The following is a 21,332-nucleotide window of genomic DNA, read 5'->3' as shown; positions in this document are numbered from 1 at the left end:
AGTAACACGCACACGTCTGTTTTCATGCTTGCGCTTCTTTTTGAGAGGTTCGTACACGTCTTGCCGTAAGCAGGGCGTCCACGTGCCTTCCTCGCACACCCCGCTCTGACGTCACGGTTGAGCCTGCAGGAGAAGCAGGAGATGCTGCGCCGACAACGATACAGCCTCGCAAACGCACGCACGGCACCGTTCTAGGAAGCGCAAGACGTCGAGTCTGTGTGCGTCTAGCACGTTTCTGAACGGGATATGCGGTGTCAGCATGCGGCAGTATGCGCTCACTCGTGCGCGCTTCGTACATCGGCTATTGTCGTTTCACTGCCACTCGTTGCTACGAGCAAGCAAACGGTGCAAACAATGCATATCGAAAGTCTCTACTTACCCCCATACTACCAGACACATCCAAAGTCCGAACAATTTTTTGAGGTCTGTCTGCCCTTTCTTGCCATTCTGTAAAGGTGACGTCGAGGCGCTTGATGGGGTTCGGCCCTGCTAACCTGGAAGTAAGGTTTGCAAGAGCACGTATCAGCTTCTGCCAGAAAGAACGCAAAACTTGAGATAACAGAGCGGCGTGGAAGCGTTACAACAGCAGTTAACGTAGTTCTCGGGACCTCAAAAATGAATCATTATGCAGGTCATTGCGTTGTAGAGGTCGCGTGTCGGGCCACTCGCAGCAGTGCAGGCGAAGCACAGTCAAGAATATTTTTTATTTAATGCGCATTCAAGGGCGCCTTAGCGAAATGGATCTCTACTTTATTGTGCCTCCTTTGTCTGACAGAATTTGCTGCACTGAAATTCATGGCATGCTCCCTGGCGAAACGGAGTGCTACGGGACCAAATGTTGCACATCGTCAACCGCTACTATCGCCTCCGTTGTGGTCAAAATTTCTTGGTTCGCTCACAGCATCTTAATCACTGTCGCCTCCGCCGACATTTTCGTCGCTTCCGTCTTAGATGGTTTTCAAGACGTCGTCGGTCGTCACTTACGTTTACATCATCACGACATCATCTACTGTCACAGATTTGTCAGCCGTCGCACTGTTGATTCGCTGCACGAACAGCGTATGAGTTGAGTGATTTTTGGAGTAGTGCCCCAGGACTACTCCGGATATTGCCACGGTCGTCAAGTGCGCTGCCGTTAGCGATAACTCAGAGCGCACCTGGGGGACCTCTTCTGAGGGTAGTGGCGCCACCGCTATGTCGCAGTCATTGTAAAGCAACAAATCGTGTCGGTGGGAATGCCTAAATTTCTTCCTCTCAAAGGCAAATTTGTTGCAGTGGTGTAAGTTGCTTAGGCGTTGGCAATTCATACAAGGGATAAGAATTCACCCGGGATACAGTGAATCGTTTCTCGTATACTGTATACAGGTACTGTGTCTTTTACTGTAGAGGCATTTGTTCTTTAGGCATTCAACTGTATACCGGCCGCATCGTCAAAGTAGTTGGGCATGCATTGGTCTGGAGAACTGGTGCTTACATTTGCAGACACTTAGGTGCACATTCTGCCCTCGGGAAACGAGCACGATGCAGCGCTTCTTTATTTGCGTAAAGTGCCCCAATTAATGCGCGCCAAGCTGCTTGAAACAGAGAAAGAGCGGGGGGGGGGGGGGGGGGGGGCTGTAGTTTGAGATAGGACAATGGATCAACGATTATTTTGTTAGTAGTTGCCTCACGCACATTGGTGATCTTTCCAGTGTCGTTTAGCTAACTAGTCCAAAATTATATTTTTCTTGCATAATTCCGTGAGCTAGAAAGTTAATTTTGCTTAGTGCTCGAAAACGTCATATTTACGGTTTGATACATTGTTGTCAGTGTATTTTTTGGGACTTTCAAAGTTGTGGTCTAGGACCTAGTGAGCCATTGAGCAGTGTTGATTCATTCAAATACCTTTTGGAGAGCGCTCCAGTGGCGTGCGCTAAACGCGCGGGCACGCCTTCACTCCCCATTTTTTTTCGCGTTTTGTGTGAAAACATTCTAACACCAAAAAAAAAAGGATAACTAGGGAGACTATAGCGAGTTGGAAAGCCACTGAACATGACATATTGGATTAGGAGCACAAATGTCTAGGACTCAATAACATTCACTGCCCAACGGTCAGAGCCACAGAAAACTGCCTCACAGACGTGTCCTTGTTGTCTTTCGTGTAATATGCCCAGATAGTTTCCCGCGATCTGCGTGTCTAGAAAGAATCCTGGTTTCGTCCAAACTTGGGGGAGCAGCTACAATCTCGATAATGGCGAAGCAAACAGGAAGTATGCGTACCTTACAGAAAATCAGCATTTCACAGTTACCGCTTAGTTTCGGACATGCGGCAATAATGAAGCAAAGCTTTATTTACCTCTTCCTTTCAACCTTCGTGCCAACATAGACATGCCGTAGGTTTTATATTACAAAACAATACAGAGACCAAAGATGTAAAGAAGAACACATACCTTACATCGGTTACATTAAGCGAAGTGCTAGAGAACAGTACATTGAAATGCAGCCCATGGTATGTAACACGTGTCTACGGTTACGGGTAATTTTTTTTTCTTGTTCCGCAGCTGTCGGGATCTTGCGAGGGGGGCACAATTCATAAATGGCAGTGTCTTATTTAGCCACTTTTATGTAGACGCACAATGAAGTTATTTGACGTGATGTTAATGGTCCTTTATCATAGGTTAGTAGTTCACAATATATTTTTCTAGTAGTTTGGTAAACGTAACTTTTTTTACTACAGCTGCGAAAGTCAATGCTGATGACATCCGCGCGTATGAATTGCCTATTTCTATGCGAATGCGTCCTAAGGCAGGTAAGCGATGTAACAGCAAATCCAGCATCTAACAGCCTCAAACGCTACTTTCGATCGGGGCCTATCATATATTTTTGAGACTTAAAGGGTGCCGTATCTATTGTCCGCGATGCGCTCAAAAGCAATACCATAGTGCTTAGAAACGGGCACTGAAGCGCAGGAAAATGGCCCAGAAATCGCCTCATTTTAAGCCGAAAGCCTTGTACATCTCATTGGAAGGTGTCCTTGAAGGGCCTTGTGGCCTGGAACTGTTCATCCACGACAGTGCAAGAAATCTGGAGGACCCTTAAGCTTCGCCTTTAGTGCGATACTATTCAAAGATCCCCGACTGCTTCTCACGCTTCCCGGCAACTGCACCTTATGCAAGCGTAAAGTTCATCGGGAAACGCTAGTGGCGAACGCTGAGCACGAAGGCGATCTTTGTGGTTGTTTTTAACGCGACAGCGTTAAAGAGCCCTTGCCACCGAAAACCTAGTGCTGGCTTCTGACGTCCGAATAAAATATTTTAGAACCACATAAACCCAGGCGCTCCATCTGACTCAAGCTAGTTCCTTAACAAATTGAATTTCCCAAGCTAAAATTCCTGAAAAAAATCGTTAACTACGACATATACACAACCTACGGACACGCTAGCTGTTGTATTGTAATATAGCTTCACGAGAAAACGTAATTATATTACGCGACAGCTAAAGACAACCCTTTTTTGCGCTTATACAATTCACAGAGCGGCCGTGGCATCCGTCATTTGCGCGCGCCAGTACGCGGGAGTCTCGGGGGCCACAGAGTGGCGCGCCCGGTTCCTTGCAATACCTCCAGCTGGCGTTCGCCTCCGCCGCACTGCGGCCCACGCAAGAGGCTGCGTTTCTACGACAAAGCCCGCCTTTGTGCATAGCATTCGCAGCCAGCGTTTCCCAGTACACATTACGGTTTCATACGCACCAATTGCCCGGAAGCGTCAGAAGCAGTCAGGGATCTTTGAATGCTATCGCGTTCCACTCAAAGGCGAAGCTTAAGAGGAAGCTTTAGCTCGAGTGCTCCTATCTAAATACATGTAAAAGGAGAATTCGTTTTTCTCGGCAACCAATGCACCAAATTTGACGAGGTTTGTTGCATTTAAAAGAAAAACTTAAAATCTAGTGACTGTTGGTTTCGAATTTTTGAGTTAGTTTGTGAATTTTTTATTAAAAATTGCCAAAAATCGAAAATTTTCAGAAAAGGAAACTATCAAGTTTACAACTCTGTAACTCAACCACTAAAAATGATAATACAATTTTGTGAATTGCATCTAATAGTACATCTAAAGCGGACAAAATTGATATGTTACACATGAATATAAAATAATTTAATCGTAGGGAAATACAACTTTTGCAAAACCGTTGTAACCAACGTAACAAATTCACGTAAGATGTAAAATGACATATTGAATTTGTCCGCTTTGAATGATCTAATGGATGCCGTTTACAGAACCGCGATATCAGTTATTGATGCAGAGCTATGAATTTGTGAACTTTGTGCTTCCATTTTTTTCGAACGGTCAAATATTTGAAAATCGATTTAAGAAAATTCACGCCCTAAATCGAAATTCCGCTTCCAACAGTCACTAGAATTTAACTTTCTCTTTCAAATGCAACAAATTTCATCAAAATCGGTCCAGGGGTTATCTCATAAAAACGTTTTTGCGTTTTACATGTATTTGAATAGGCCGCGTCGGAGTTGGGCCCGAGCTAAAGCTTCCTCTTAAGCTTCCTCCGGATTTTTCTAATGGTGTGCAAGGAAGCGACCGGGCCGCGCCGCTCCGACAAGTACAGGCCTCAAACGCCAGCTGGAATACGCTATCGCGGTAAAAGGTGTTTGTGTTTGAGTTTCCGCGTAACAGAATTATGTTTTTCGTATATTAAAATTGCAAACCGACGCTATCATGTGTGTAGGTTGTGTGTCACTCGTATGTTATGATGTTTCTGCGTATTTTAATTGAGAAATTAAATGATTTCGGTAATTTCCTTCCGTCACATGTGCCCATCGAGGGCCTGCGTAGTCGGGTATGCGTGGTTCGAAATTCTTTTCGCCGAAGCGACGTCCGATGTCAGACGTCGTCAGTACGCCAGACTTTCTGCGACACGTGACTCTTACCACTTTCGCGTTTAAATATCACCTTGTCACAGAGATCAGCCCGCGTCTCGGCTCGCGCGTTCGACGGCGTCTTCTTCCACAGCTGTCTTTCCCCTTCACGTCTCCTAGGTGGTAGCTAAGGACACCCAGGAATATTTTCTGCGAGATCTATGCCTTTCGAAGTGTTTGCGTGGGCGTTGCTGACTGACGCTGATTATTGTCGTTTTTTTTTTTTTTTTGCTGCAAAGCGCTGATGCTCCAGTTCGGCTTTTCGCTTCTACGCTTCTTCGGAAGTCTGCGTAAAAATCTCTGGCGGTCTCGACAACAGTCCAATTGATGCGGCAAATTTGATCGTAAGTACTTCAATGAAAGCGCGCTGCTTGGCATGTTTGATGTAATAATGCTTTAGGCTGTTTTGTTTGACCTGGCCTTTTGCATTATTCGTGCGCGCCATGCTCGAGAGACGTCGGACTTCCATTTCAGCGCGTAGCTTGTGGTGACTGGTGCGTTCATGCGTTTGTGTTCTATGCATGCGTTGTGGGCGCTGCGTGCGTACAACATTTGAGCGCGTCGAGCTTAAGAAACCGGGTGGAGATGTAGTAGTACACATGGTGCTCAAAATCTCACGGTGCCTTTAAGTTACATTTTTTAACTGCTAGTCAGGGCTTTATCTCTAACGTAAGGCTAATAGCAGCCTGCATCAATATTTATTGCATCTTAGCAGTGTTGCCGTTATTGAGCAGATTTCACGAAACCCACCACGATTCCTCATGGTGAAAGAAGCGTACCAATACCAAGCGCTAACTCTGTCAAAAGTGCCAAAAGGCACGCACTCTGTAAAGTCGTCGCTCTTTAAGATGACGTCAAGGACAGACGCACCGCCGCACATATTGTTTTGCTTTGTCGGGGCAGCACTGTTGTGCAGACGTCGCTTTTTGTTTGTTGATTCACAAAAATAGGAAAGCTGTAAGGGAAAAAAACAAGACAGTATAGGGACTATTGTACGGTCATCAAAGGAATAAAAAAATAAAAAAAAAATACTTGTCGCCGATATTTCGGACTCCAGTGACACCTATCGCACCAAGAGTGACTGAATCAACACTCTTTCTGAGCAGAAATGAGCGAAGAGTAGTTTTAATGAATATTTCTCAAATCGCCGCACCTAACAGAGTCCTGTGAAGGCTCCGAAAAAACCGGATATAGCGTCAAACTTACCTGCCTCATTGCTTCCAGCCAATTGCGAGCGATCGCAAAGCCTTGAGGTGTCATTGAAAAGGCAGCGCCTCAAGCCTGACGCTGTGCCGTCTGTTTTCTCGCGGAAGAGCAAGCAATAAGACCTCAGATGTGTGTTTGAAGAGAGAAGGAGAATATGCGTGACTCTGTTATCGTAAACACCAGAGACAAGCGGAGCTGGGCGAAGGCAAGTAAAGTGTTACCAAACGGAACGCAGGACACACGAACGCAGGCAACGCGTCCCTACGGCGTCCGCTAAAGGCGTCTATCTGCGGCGCCCGGCAATTCGCGTGGCCAACGCGGTAGTAGACGCCGCAGTTGTCTCCACTCTGTACAGAGCGGTGGGCAAGGAGGACATTGAGGTAGCCTTGCAACCGCCCATTTATTCAATATGTGAGAAAAGCAAGGACCTTTTTTCTATGATCTTTACAGAAATAATGCTGATCAGTGTTGTGAGCAGTTTCTGCCAGAAGGTGCTGCACTAAGTGCCCGGTAGCGTAAGTGAGCTTGCAGCAGAGCGGTTGGAGAAGACCAACTATATTGATACGAAAGCGTCAGATGACCCATTGAGCGAAAAAGCCTGCGTGTGCTGTTCTAGCAGCGAACCGACTGGTAAATTTCCATTGGTTGCAACGCCATGTCTCGAGCGGTCGAAAGGGAGCATTTGCTGTGGCGATGACGTGCCAGGTGTCATGTGAGGCGAGAGGGCATCGCGGTGACGGTGGTGACGGTACGTCACGCTCACTCTCACTCTCGGAAGCCTGCGTTATCCGCGAGTTCGTCGTCCACTCAAGCGCTCGCCTGTTCTAACTGATCCTCCGTAATGCCAAATAAAAACGCGCTCGCTTGCGCGCGTAGAGTTCAGGAGGACCGCTCAGCGGCGTTCAAATGGAAATAAATGCTTCCGTATCCAGGACCGGTATAACGTAAAACTATTCCAATCTGTTTTTATTAAAATCGGCCATTAGTTCTCATTGATAGGTTGAAATGTCTCGGGCTCTATCCATATGGCTGCAACGTCCACTCATGTGGGCTGGACCCTAACCATTCTGACATATCAGTGAGGGTGAATGGCCAATATGGAATTAAAACAGCTTGGAATAGATTAAAGTTATAGGGTTATACTCGTAACGAAGTGCTTAGCTATCCCCCGATGTTTAAAGCGTAGGCTTCCTTGGGCGCATATTCCAGCTTCGTCACGCGAAAATAGGCGAGAAAACCGATACCTTGTGTCTGCGCAAAAATACCTAATTTAGGAATGCATTTAAGCATGAAAGTATCACTATGGTTGATTGGTAGTTTTACAAGCGTTAAGGCGATAATCTAAACAAAGTGATGAGCGATAGTTCAAATCAACAAAAATAATATTGTTGAGTGAGCATACCCATCGGATACATAGGACTCCATAGAAAATGCATGGGGAAGGTTTTGGTAGGGGTGGTCCACCCGCGTTTTTGGGATGGGCTAACTAAACTAGGGGTGGGCAAACTTGAAATTTTGGGGTGGGTCAAGTTAAATTTAGGTCTTGGCCCGCTTGAAGTTGGTACATAGGCTGACTTGACATTCGGGGATGGGCCTACTTCAACTTTGGGGGTAGGCCAACCTAATGTGTGGACGTGGGCCAACCTAATTTAGGCGAGTCAGCTTGAAATTTGGGGCGGCAAATTAAGGTAAGGGGTTGGCAAAGAAATATGAGGGTGTGCCAACTTAAATTGGCCAACTTAAATTTGGGCGTGGGCCAGCCTAACTTTGGGGGTGGGCCAACTTCAACTTTGGGCATGGGCTCAAGTTGGCTTTCCCTGGGTGGGTTCAAGGTGATTTCACTTGGCCCAACTCAAGTTGGGCCAAGTGAATTTTGAATTTGTGCCAAATTGAAATGAGGGGGTGGGCAAAGTGAAATTTGGGAATGGGTCAGCTTGAATTCTGGGGATGGCCAACTTATGGGGAACCGTGTCTCGCTTTGATAAGTGTAAGGTAGTTGTCTTCTGAGTTCGCTATAGGCCGCGAAACTTTACACGAAAATGAGCGTTCGGGGTTGCCACGTGCGTCCCTGACTGACCACAGGGGCACCTCAAATTTGGTGCTGTGATGGGAAAAATATCCAAGACTGTGTGCGGACTATGTAGAAAAATAGTGTGCGGTACTTCGTACGTATAGTACGTATATCTCTAATTACCTGTACGTACTTTATATTGGCTAATAAGAAATTGGGGCAAAAGCTTTCTTATTCTCCCTCGTACAATGTATACGTACAACTATATAAATTACGTACATCTGCACAATTCAATTAAAATTTGACACACCACGATGTGTTCTGCCATGTGAGGCAATGATAGTGCTCAACCCTCTCAGACCTTATACACATCTGCACGTGTGTTCTGTGTACTGCGCAGACAAACAGCAGTGGTGCACGCAAGGTAACATGTAACATCAACTCACCACTCTCGTGATGGATTAAATGCTGAAGAAATCACACACTGCAGAAACACCCACAGTGTGTGGAATCTGCCGATATTTCTTATCCCGTCATTCACTTTTATAAGTGTAATTTATGTTACAGTGCAGAATGCTGAAATGGCACGAATTCCAGAGTGAGCACAGGCGCAAAACGTTTTCAGATTGGTTAGCTGCCGTCACGTCATTTCGACTGGCATCTCCAGAAAAAGGCAAGAAGCTTTTTCCCCTGACTGCAATGTTACAGAGGCAAGGTTACTCCCCCGTTTGTGATTCGTATTGGCGAGACAATAGTTGGTACGCGCGACTACAAACTTGCCTGACGTGCTCACAACTCCACAGAAGACACTCGTAGTTCTACGGTAAATTTAAAGGGTGGTTCAAGGCTCCTGCGCTGCAGCCATTTGGAAAGGCGCTTTCGTTTCTTTATGATTTTAGAGAGCAGCTCTTAGGCCCCAATTCCTGAGGCGAGCGGCGGCGGCATAACCGAGCGAATGAGCACAGCGAAAGATGAGAGCGAACGCAGAGCGCAGCGGCGGCATAAAATCCGCGAGGAGAAAAGCGGAGAGGAGGCTGCAGCAGAACAAATAAGGCGGAAAGCGGAGGAGGAGGGTATGGCGGAAGCGTGCGAAGAGAAGCGCAGTGTGGCACCAAATGGCTACCACATGGCGGCAGAGTAGCGCACATAGTCTTGGAGGTCTGTCGGCGGGGTTTCTGTAAATCGCGCCCACGTGTCACCCACGAGGCGACTCTCGCGATCTGGAAATAAGCGACGCTGTCGGGCCAAACTTCGCTCCGTTTGCAACGTGCCGCGCTAAACAGATTAGACAGCTTTAGCAGAGCGTTTGCTTGCGCTCCGCTCCGCACGTTTCACGCGCACCGGTGGCTGCACAGAATGCATTGATTTCGCTCATCTAACAAGAGCGTCTTCCAGAGATGCCACTGACGTGCTCTCAGCTTGGCGGTAAAACGATTACGAAAGCAACTACACGCTCCCTGACGCACCGCTAAATCAGTTTCCTAGCGGAACGTGGTCAGCGTCCCACGTTCCGCTGCCGCTATGTGTGCTGTGCGCTCGCGCGTCAGTGTTCCCAGTAGCGTTTTGCTGAGCGGCTGCGTGCCAGTTGTTGTGAAAGGCCGGTCTGAGCGGAGCGGACCGTAAACGCTCTGCTAAAACTCTCTATTGTCCATAGGGAGTATCGTAATCGTCGGTGATATTTTTTTTGTTTTTGTTTTAGGACAACGCATCACACCCAAAGTAAACACAAAAGTTCGTACGTTTTTCACATACGGCATGAACATAATGGAGCTTTCTGTAGGCTTTTCAGGGCGAATATGGTGTGTGACTATGCAGTCTTTTCCGAAGCGGCATTTTTCATCAGTCGGGCAAGATGAGCCGTTCTTTAGTTTGGCGGTAAAAGATATATTTTGTGAACACGCACTCAGCCTAACCTGTAAAATAAAGGGACAAAAAATCAGAATGGCACACAGTTGGGAAAGAAGGTGTACAAAAGAATTTTGCACGAGAAAAAGCAGTACTGCATTTTTCTGTTGATTGTCAAAGTACGATATAGAGCTAGCTGCGGTGGAAAGGCTTCAATGTTCGTGAAGCAGTAAGAAAGTAACAATAATATCCCCTAATTCCTTTTAAGTGACTCGGAAGTGACAGCAGTTGGTTCAGCGACTTCATGCTACGTGCTGTGTTTGGGGTATAGCTAAAATAGATTATATCTAGCTGAACAGGGGATAGTGTTCAGCTTGACGCTGATATTAAGAGTAACATATTCGTTGTGCACTTGCTAGATTTTTAATATCCCTTCCCGAAAGGCATTAGCACAATGCCCAATTAGGAATAATTTTAATAGGGATTGCGATCATATACGAATGTTTACAGTATATTCGTAAAAGTTAAACAAGACAATTAAACCCAAGTGACCGAACTCTGATTAGTAAAATAACAATTTAAGATCAGTTTATTAAGCACTTTACAACTGAAAACTGACTACAGCGTCTGAAATTGCTAATGCTTGCTGCCTGCTCTGGGCTAAGCTTTTGGCATTGTAATAATTGTATGGAACTAATAGACACAATGAGGTAGCAGTCATCCTTAGAGCTTCGTATGGTTAAACAGTTATTTGAGTTTCTAAAACATCAATTTGTTAATGGAAGCAATCTAGCTCGCCGCAACGATTGGTTGAAAAATCCTATAGGGCTCCTATGCTGAGGTATCGGATGATAATCCAGATGCTCCTTTCGTCATGCGTGCATTGCCAGCGCCATGTAGAGGATAGCCGACACTTCAGCGGAGAGGGCCATAATGTTACATCACGGAACATTTTTAGCAGTACCCAATAACGTGTCGTTATGTAGTGGCATGGGAGGTTTTTCGCTATTTCGTGCTACAGTGACGAAGAAGCTTATGCTATTTCCACCTTTGAGCATGGCTTTGCAGCCCTAGGCTGAGAATGTTTATTTGGTTACTATCAGGGCCGTTATTATTTATTATTTACATAAATGACCTACGTTACACTGACAGGAAATCATACTGTACGCTGATGAAACTAATGTATTTTTTTTCCGGAGCAGACCTTCATGAACTAGCAGTTACCGCAACCCATTGGTTACAAGAACTTAGCTTGTGGCTCTATCTAAATAAACTTGACTTAAACGCAAAAAAAGAACGAAATTTACAGTTTTTTAATCCAAGAATAAGCAAACAGATTACTACGTAAAACTTTTTTATTCTGGATCGCAACGAGAACATGTATCAAGCCATTCGTTTCTGGGTGTTACATTTCAGAAAATCCTAAGCTGGACAGAGCACATAAATAAGGTACGCACTAAGGTTGCACGATCTCCAGGCTTGCTACAACGGATCCGATGCTTTGTGCCTTTCAGGCTTCTCATACAATTGTACTTTTCGTTTGTGCACTCGCATCTTAGCTACTGCCTCTTAATATGGAGAAACAGTAATAAAACTGATATAGAAAAATTGGCAGTACTGGAACGGCTAACTGTTCGGTTGCATAACTCCTCTAAATAATAGATAGGATCTTCTATGCTAATGATGCGCTACAACATTCCTAATATTAGAGACTCTTACAAAACAAAGATCTGCATACGGCTATTTAAAGAGATCTCCAGCAACAGTGAACTATTTTTAACTCGTTACTTGAGTAGAGACACAGGATACAACCTACGTCACACATCAATAGTAATACAAAAACCAAGGACAAAATGTGGCGCGAAAACGATCGAACATGAACCATGTCTCTATATAATACGTACCCTAACATAGTTTTCGAAGCTACCAATTGTAAAACAATTCACAAATTTAAACATGCAATACAAAACATGATATTGCCTGATCACAGTATGTCTAACGAATGGGAATTGGGTTTCTTTGTTTACTGTCAATTGTAATGTTATTAATGTTATATTCTGAATGTATAACTTTTGTTCATACCAGAACGTTCTTATTTTTTGCTGTGCTGTATTTATTTAGTTTCGAAAGGCCGTGCCATTCAATGGCGCCAAACGTTCAGGCAGGGCAGGCACTCGGTGCAATACGGTCCCAGAATCACCTGCCTATAAACACCACGTGCCACCCCAAATAAGAAATGCGCATGCGAGCACGTTACAGCACAGAGGTCGGTCGCCGTGTTATTGAACGCGGGATATTCGGAGACTCAAATTTAATTCGATGTGTGTCACCAGTTCATAGGTAATGATTTAGGAAAATGGAAACAATCTACAAATTATAATTCACACCCCGAAAGACGAACATGAAGGGAAGCCAGACAAACATCTGCCTTGGAACTTTTGGGAGAGGCCATCAGTTATCCCACATTTGCATTAAGCGGCCTTGCGCAGATGTAAGTTGGTGCTACCAGATTACCCTAAAACAAAACGAAAAATCTGAACGTCGCTTCAGCTTCTAAGAAACTGAAATATATGTTTGCGCTCTACCACATGCCCCATATTCGACAAGTCGCTCACCCTGGGACATGTTTGTTTATTTTACCCGTGTGAAATTGCCACTGATTAGGGAAGTGTCATGAAAATGTGGCGGAAATCCAAATTGATGCGGAAAGCGTGGGTAAGAGCACTCCAGATGGAGCACTATCTGATTGTTTCTGCAACCGCCATAAATAACGGTAGCTGTGCATGAACAGTCTAGGAAACAACTTCCACAAGACCTCGAGTCTTTAGTGTGAGCGTTAAATATATTCAAGGTGCTTCCTACAGGGACGCTGTATATCGCTAGGTTCTGGAAAAAATAGCCTGCGTCTATCAAGCCATGTACATCGAGAATTTCTCGCCATACGTGAGCCGATCCCGGAGATAGTGCAGTACCGGGCTGAACCGCGGAGGAGGGGATGCAGGCCTTAGGAATTTCGCCAACTAGCAAAAATAAGTTGAACATCTTAGGTTCAAATACTACCCGTATCAAATACAAGCTTATAAGAACAGACGCTACCCTTTGACCCGCATCAGCCATGTCTACGTTCGCACCTCCCTCTGTTTGTCGGCGGTCCAAGCGCTTACGTACCTCCTGTCCTTTCCTTCCGCGCTGCTGTGGTGGCGGTTCTGTAAGCGTGCAACCCGCCAGGACCACGAAGCCCAAAGAAATGCGAACCGTCCATGTGACCCCGATCCCAATATCTTCAAACGTTTCATCGTAGCAACGGCCTGGTTTCAGAGGAAGTTTTCGGCTAACAAATTTTCCGTGGCCTGTGTAGTGCGCGACCGCTTGTGGTTTTCGAGTGACCTCACAACCACTACTGCAGTGCGGGACGTCGACCAACGTACGATCGCCTTGACTACGGTGAAGCGGTGTGTGCCCTCTCGGAGTTCGGTGAAGTGCGTGTCTGTTCTACGTGCCGCGATTCGTTAGTAAAAGATGTCGTGCCACATTCTGCAACAGTGAATGGGTGCGTATACCCCTAGGTACCTCATCATCTTCCGACGATCAACATCGTGGAGGAGCTTTATGTCGCGCCTGGCCTACCAATTTCGTGCATAGAGTGTTTGACGCACGGCCATGGACAGTTCGCCATTAGGGAGCCCACATACACAGCTTCGCTTGTCATCTAGCTTCACAGTGTGGAATGGCAATGTATTTTTAAGAGTTGAGTCCTGGAACGTCTTTCCCTCTAACATGCTATAAACTAAGCTTCTTAGGTGCCCGATTAATGATTCTGTAAGGTTGTCGCTTATTTAATTGCTCTAATAGCTGTTTCAGCAGCACTGAATCATATAGCTGTGTACTCTGACATAACGGAAAGAAAATTTGCGGAAAATAAAAAAGTGCTTAGAGTGCATACAGCTGGCATTACCAAATCCTGACTGTGAGCTTACAACTGTCGTTGAAATGCAAAGTGTGCAAACATTGAATTCTCTCCGTGCTAACATAGGGGCTGAAACATGGAGGTTAACGAGGTGCTCAACAACAAACTGCGGACCGCACGAAGAGCGACGGAAGGAAAGACGTTAGGCGTAAAGCTAAGAGACAGGAAGAGGCGATGTGGATTAGAAAGCAGATGAGGATAGCCGATATTCTAGTTGACATTAGGTAAAAAAAGATGGAGCTGAGCAGGTCTGATTGCACAGGGCAGAAAAGCGGTGGTGTACCAGTTACAAAACGGATTCCAAGGGAAGGGAAGTGCAATCTAGGACACCAGGAAACTAGGCGTGGTGACGAAATTTGGAAATTGAGTAGTGCATCACGTGGAGAATGAAGCATCGAGCGATTTATTAGTGCGCACTCAAAACTTTGTGCCGAGTTCATTTGTTTCCCCTCACCGACCGTCGCTGTGGCAGAGAAGCCCGTATTGTTTCGGCGGCCCCCAAAAATGTGTTACCCTTTCTGTTGTGCTGTATTCGCGGTCAGCAAGATGCATGTCTAAACTCCAGCTGCCGCAAGCAAACTGGTGGCAATAGCCTTAATTTTTTTTGATGACGGAGCCATGACGATAAAATGACAATGAAAGAACGTCACGATGCCATGAAGGCGACGAACTAGCAACGAAGGAATGACGATGACGCCATGGCAACGACGCAATGTATGTGTAGCGGTCCACTACTGCCCTCGCGTACCATTACCTGCCACCGCAGGCCGCCCTAATTAACGATATGTACGGCGTTTCTTTGTACTGTATCCGGTACCAGGCAAGAAACCTGCTTAAATTCGGACAATATCGGGTGTTCTTTAACGAATTTCTAGTACTAACCAAAGGGCCGCCTTAATTCGCATGATATCCGGCCTATGACCGGTTCAAGCCTATCGAGTCGCCTTAATTCGCAATGTACACACATTGTTTAGACTGCAATATCTCGGAGATCTGCCAACATTTTTTGCAGACAAAACACTATCGAAACGTGATGGCGTCGTTGAGCGCGACCTTGCTTTGACCTTAGTTGGGTTTTTCAAAGCAAAAAAAAAATATTTTGCATTCAAGCTTTCTTCCAAAATTTCTAGAACCACATAACGGATTGAAAAGCGCGCAATGTCAAAGATAATTTAGAGCTTTATTCTAATATTATTTGAAACCTGAGAGACATCTTGTGGCATGCAACTCCACAAACAAAAGTTTAAAAAACTGCCGTGGGTGTCTTTGTCTACGTCTTCTGCACTGGGCGTGTTTTCATAATAAGTTACCAACATGCCCATGCGTCTAGCCTTGCCCACAAACAAGCTGAAATCCTGCTGCTCACCTCGCCATCGACGCAGTAGGTCTCTGGAAAGGAATCGTCTCCCCTGGTACCGTATTCGTCAAAAACACCATACCTTAGGTGCGCCCACTCGTGCACGAAGGTATACGCTGGAAGAGAAAAAAAGTTGTAATAAAATATTCACCCGCAATAAAACACACATTTTCTCAGCTCTAAAGTGGAGTGGAGGGTGGAACCTTTGACCTTTGGTGTCAGTCGAACTCTCGACCTTTGGTGTTAAATAAGCCGGGGATAATTAAAACAATTATAATGAACATAGACCTAATTAAACCAATTGAAAGCACCACCTTTGGTGGGAGCAAAGCCCACGATACTTGGTGTTATTTAGGGCAATGTAATTAAGCCACAATTAATTACCATAGAATCAGACAAAGCAGTTGAAACCGCGACCTTTGGGGGGTAGGGGAAGTAGAACCCTCAACGTTTGGCAGGAGTCGAAGCCACGATGTTTGGAATTAAGGCATTGTAATTTAGATCTTTTACCACCCAGGTAAATGGGGCACTCGAACTCACGAACCTTGACTTTTGTGGCGAGTTGGACCTACGACTTTTGTGGTTACCTAAAGCGAAGTTAAGGCATTGTTAATTACGGTAGACTTAAGGCACTGTAAACTATGAGCTTAGGTGGGATAAAACAAGTCATAGGAAGTAACGACGCATTAGAATGAGAACGTCAAGTAATTTAATGAATGTGTCGTGAGCGCACGCAGGCTTTCGGCCTTCATCCTCCTCAGCGTATGCTAATGTAGCTCAATTTTTCATAGCTGCGCAAAGTGCAGTTGGTGAAAGATCAAATTTGGAAGCAGTAACATTTTATTTGCTCACTTCTTTAAATAATGAAAGCCGTACCTGATTCAATATATTAATCACGTATATGCAACGGCAAATCAAGGCTGTAGTCGAGCATTGTTTCGCTATTCGACTAATAATACCATAATATGTAATTCTCTATCATAGAAATAGCTTGGCGTCCGCCTGTCACCTGATCCGTCCGTCCGTCCGTCCGTCCGTCCGTCCGTCCGTCCGTCCGTCCGTCCGTCCGTCCGTCCGTCCGTCCGTCCGTCCATCCATCCATCCATCCATCCATCCATCCATCCATCCATCCATCCATCCATCCATCCATCCATCCATCCATCCATCCATCCATATGCCGATACTTATGTTGCGAAACCAGTTTTCTGAAATTCATAAACACAGAAGGGTCGCTTTAGATAACCAGACTTTATAAAAAAATGGCTGTGGCTTAGCTAAGGTTAAGCCCAGGACGCGAAGCATACTAGCCTTTAATTTAGTTCTTGAACCACTATTCAGCCTGGTGAACTGCTGTTACTTGGCTATATTTGGTTCGGCTAGTAGAAGAAACAACTCATGCGTTACTCTGCTTCGCCTTCAAGAGTGGAACGCGACAGCATTCCCGTCGACCCGCCAAGGGGTGTAAGACAATGGGCTATGGCGCAGCGACTACGCGCCCCACATTGGACGCGGTGAGCGTCGAGCAACGCAGCGTTCGGCGCGGTAACGAAATGTGCGCCTGAGCAAGCGACGCACGCCTGAGCCTTAGAAACAGCTCGTGTCTAAGGCAACACCGCATTCACTAGAGGCGCTTTTGTACCGCTTCGAAGCATCGTACTCGTGGCTCAGTGGTAGCGTCTCCGTCTCACACTCCGGAGACTCTGGTTCGATTCCCACCCAGCCCATCTTGCAAGAGTTGAGCCAAAGCCACCTAGAAACAAGCGCAGCTGCTTATATACCGCCGCGACGCCGCGAGCGACGGCGCGAGTTGCAGCCCCGTTTCTCCTCTGTCGTGACGTCACGGTGTCACGTGGTATTGAAGGCGACACCGCCGCGCCTGAGGAGCTGGGTTAAGCTCTAGTAATATGCTTCGCATAAAAAAACATTCGCGACCCGTAGGAACTCATAACCGCGGCAGCACCGCTTTTATCTGCTACCATTTGAGGTGACGTGGTTCCGGACTACCACGTTTTGCGAAGTGTTGACACTAACCACCGTATTCAGAAATGCATCTTAACTTTAAGCTCATGCCTTATTTTATACAGATGACGCTTCCCGTGATTGCGCCGAAGGGTACGCAATGATCGTCTTTGGCACATCCACGCCAGGCGTCATTTATATGAAGTCAAGCGTGGGCTCCAAGTTAAGATGCATTTCTGAATAAGGAGGTGAATAACCGCTGTCGCGGTATGTATTTAAATGCTGCTTCCAGCATGGGTTGCTGTCTTTTTTTCACATTAACACCCTTGTAAATGCAACAAAAAATCCTTACCAGCACTTTCATTTGTTTCCGCCGTTAAGGGCCCCAGGTGCTGGAGATATTCCGCTGGAATGAATACGTAATCTCCCTTTCCTTGGCAGCCTTGTGACGTCACCGTGCAAGGCTCCTGGAATCCGCAACTCTTGGAATTCACGATTCGCACATCGCTGTTTAGGAACTGCGTTGCCCCTAGGTGACGATCCACTTTTCTTTTTGGCCAATATTTTGGTACCTCGATGACGAATGACTTGAAGTATACTCGACCGTTTGTTGCTCTGTGTAGGAACAGTGATGATGATTCCAGGAGGGCCTGCACGTCCAGAGTCACGAGTTACGACTCTGCAGGCCTTGGGATACAGCAGCAATGTTACAAGCACGAAATAGAATAGCACGTGCCACTTCATTTTTCTGACGAAAAAAAAAAACGATAAATACCTCACCTATTTGCGAATTGCTGTTTTGAGTCTCCAGGTACCGCTATCTTGCAAGCTTCATTGTAACTGTAGGCGAAATTTTTGATACCATTCATTGAGGAAACATACAGTAGAGCAAAATATTCAGTCCCACTAAATCGTCAGATTCTTCGCCTAGAAGTCTGTCCTTCCTTGCTGTGCTGCTACTGCTCTTTTACTTTTCAATTGGAACCGCCCACATCGAAATGTACCAGTTGACATATTCTCCGCGTGACTTCCACTCCATGGTGAGTTCTCTGCGAGCCAGCAGTTGTTGACGTCATAAAATAGCCGCCACAGTGTAGAGGAGGTGCATCCAGTCCTATATTATTTGCGTCATTTTGTGGTTTTCAAAGGCACTTTTCTCCCTACAAATGACGAATTATTGCAAATGAGTTTCAGTGTAACTCCACTTTCTTTATTCATGTACCCTAAAAGCCCTTTTGCAGGTATTACGCAGGGCTTTAGATTACATTACATAACATATCACGGTGAGTAAATAATGAAGATACAGAAGCAAAACGGACGCCATTTGCTGAAAACATAACTTCATAAAACATGCTGAAAAATACACTGGTAACACTGAGAACATACTGGAAAAAGTAGAACTACAACGGTAGTGAAAACAGTAGAGAATAGTATATTTTTAAGCAGTCGGCACAATACAATTCAAACTGACGGAACGCAATGAGCAGTTCAGTTGTCAAACAAAAGTACTGTTTGTATTGTTTGTACATAGCGTTTGCTAGCGCCACATAACATTCTTATGTAGTGTCCTTTTAACGACGAAAACTTCTAACTTCACCTATGCTCTGGTAATCATAGGTTTTTCGAGCCGCCAAGCTTTTGTGGGTTCTGTCCTGTAGCCTACACTAAAGCCCATGAACAAAGTAAGATCTCAGTAGCCCGAAAGCCCCTATAGCTTCATTATTGATGACTATGCCACACAGGCGATTACATTACGTTTTTCAATATATGAGGCGTTAAATGTAGCATTTTGCAGTGCATATTTTTCGGTGAAGTATGGTCGGCCGAAAAACCAAATTTGAGCGGGCTCTCCGCTGTCGGCCTGAGTTCATCAGGAGACTAGGGACAGAATTACTCAGAATTTAATAAAGTTTTATGCAATGACGGTCGCTGAACATACGTTCTGTTAGCTTACTAAATAAGCTTTAAAGAAAGTTTGAAGCCTCCATCACGTACCTTTAGGTTGCGGATAATGTTTTCGTCCGGTGGGACCTCCGGCTCGATTGATACCAAAATATTGATATAGCCGCCATCCCTCTCGTCGATGTCCGTAGCGATGGCGCTCGCCAAACAGAAAAACCACAGGGTCGCTGCGAGTGTCCCTTAGGAGACGCCCATGACTGTTCTGTAACGGGACCGATGAGGCAAATTTATATAACAAGCTTTACCCCCACACAAAGGAGTGCATACTTAGTACAAATGGGCTATTTGAAAAACTTCTAGCAAGCTTTAACGCCTGGGGGCCTCCTCCACCCAAAGGTCACTTCGGGCCTTCCCAGGGTTACGCCTCTTTCGCATTGCTGGCCTTCATTCCCGCAACAACTGCGCTACTCCGCAACAAAGACGGCGAATCAGTTGACGCCGCTACAAACAAAGCAAGCTCTACAGGCAACTAAAGAAAAGCAACGCAAGCCACCTAACGCGAAGACTTCATGACACAGTAAAAAATGCACCCTATGCTGACCTGACTTGCGCAGAAACACTCCACGGAGTAAAGGCCCGAGAAAGGACGAAATGACGACGAACAAAAAGTATAAAGTCAAGTAATACTTAGCCAGGTCATACCTTTGAAGGGTACTGGTCGAACACAAGGCGTCAGCGATTGGCGCGTGGCGCACGCGTACTTCGTCGTCGAGAACACGGCTGCTGCTGCTGCTGATGATGATGGCGGTGGTGGTGATGGTGATGATGATAATCGTCCCCTTAAAAGCAATCGGGAGAAATTCGTACTCTCTCTTCGACGTTGCCTTTAGTGTATGATCGCAAAAATTCTTTTTGTGCTTGATTTGTTTTTTTGTGCCATGCTTCAGTTACGCAAAATGAAAGAACAACGAAAACTCGCCGAATTACATCGTCAGCGATTTCACCTTAATTAGGGTGCTTCTATCTTAAAAACGAAGCTTTGAGCCTCTTGGTGGTTGGAATTTCTCGTGTCCGTCAAAAAGTGAAGCATCCGCCAACAAAGTGAAGCAAACAATGCATGCATGCATTGGAATCACGCATGCGACATACAGAACAGCGTAAGCTTCAATACAAAGCAAGCACAAATCAAGTATCTATCATCATCAGCAATGGCCCATATGCCCGTAAGCAAGAAAAAAATGCAATGGCTCATAAGTCAGGAAGACGAAGGGTACAAGCGTTCACCAAAGTGAAGCAAAGAGTGCATACGTTCAATGAAACCAGCCACGCAATTCGCAGAACGGCATACGTTTCAATAAAGAACAAGCTTAAAACAAGGACCATCAATTAAGCATTGCATACCCGCCTCAGCAGTAGCAGTGGTGGTTTTGCAACAGCTTCCCTGAACATCCACTTTCGCGTGGCTCGAATTACGAGTCAATTTTTTTTTCAATGTTTTTATTTCAAGACGCGTCAAAGCACATATGTACAATGGATTAAATTGTAGCCCGTTGCTTGGAGTATTCAATTCGAATAAACCAGTAAGATGATCGACATTTGGGCCAGTTCGTACTGGTTGAACATATTGAAAAGGGAGCGCAAGACGACGAAGACTGATAATGATGCCATCGATGGGAGGGCACGTGGCTATGGGTTGTAGTACGTAAGGTTGTGTATGCCTTTAAATAAAGGTAGTTGAGAGTTCAGCCCTGTCCTATGTGTTACTGCCTTCTGTGTTCGCTGTCTTGCGCTGCCCCTTCATGATGTTCAAATGAATAAAACAGAAATAGTTGCATAGAAGGTTTTTTAGAATTCTACCGTGATATTACGAAGAAATATATAACAGAACCTCGAATGAAAATTATAGTTCTCTGTTTTCGCTAAAAGTATGCAGTAAAAAAATAGAATTATAACAAACATATGTGCCATGCCTTCGTATTTCTTCATGTTAGACCCCGCCCGTATTATTCTGCATATTTGGTGGCCTGCTTATTAGCTACGGTGGTGCAGATGCCTATGATAGCCACGCCTCAGTAAACTTGAGCAAAGATGTGCGCCTGTTGTGAACGGAGCGATTCGTTCGGATCCTTTGCAGCAAGCATTTGCCCTTTCTATAGCGTTAACGTGATTGGCGTACTTC

The 21,332-nt window shown here is 45.5% G+C and overlaps 1 protein-coding gene, 1 long non-coding RNA gene and 1 pseudogene across 3 annotated transcripts in view; all 3 read right to left on the bottom strand.

The window, feature by feature from the left end:
* The window catches only part of LOC129383417 (calcium-activated chloride channel regulator 4-like), a 104,949-nt gene that overhangs the window by 36,635 nt on the left and 46,982 nt on the right, over window positions 1–21,332 (bottom strand). Inside the window, exon 1 of one of the 2 annotated variants that reach the window (XM_055067981.2) lies at window positions 380–455. The exons of the other annotated variant lie outside the window; for it this stretch is intronic. Coding sequence (XP_054923956.1) covers window positions 380–385 — 6 coding nt within the window. The 5' untranslated portion in view covers window positions 386–455. Of the gene's footprint in view, window positions 1–379; window positions 456–21,332 lie in introns of those variants that run through there. 2 annotated transcript variants of the gene reach the window in all.
* On the bottom strand, window positions 9,696–19,411 carry LOC129383429 (uncharacterized). Its single transcript, XR_011889820.1, has 4 exons — window positions 19,247–19,411; window positions 17,604–17,901; window positions 15,302–15,408; window positions 9,696–10,036 (listed from the first exon to the last, which is right to left on the bottom strand). It is a non-coding gene; the product is annotated as an uncharacterized lncRNA (long non-coding RNA).
* On the bottom strand, window positions 12,907–13,085 carry LOC126526219 (U2 spliceosomal RNA; annotated as a pseudogene).

Source organism: Dermacentor andersoni, chromosome 8, assembly GCF_023375885.2.
Source record: "Dermacentor andersoni chromosome 8, qqDerAnde1_hic_scaffold, whole genome shotgun sequence".
Classification (NCBI taxonomy): domain Eukaryota; kingdom Metazoa; phylum Arthropoda; class Arachnida; order Ixodida; family Ixodidae; genus Dermacentor; species Dermacentor andersoni.
Note: the sequence above shows the minus strand (reverse complement) of the source record. Positions and strands in the feature narration are given on the sequence as shown.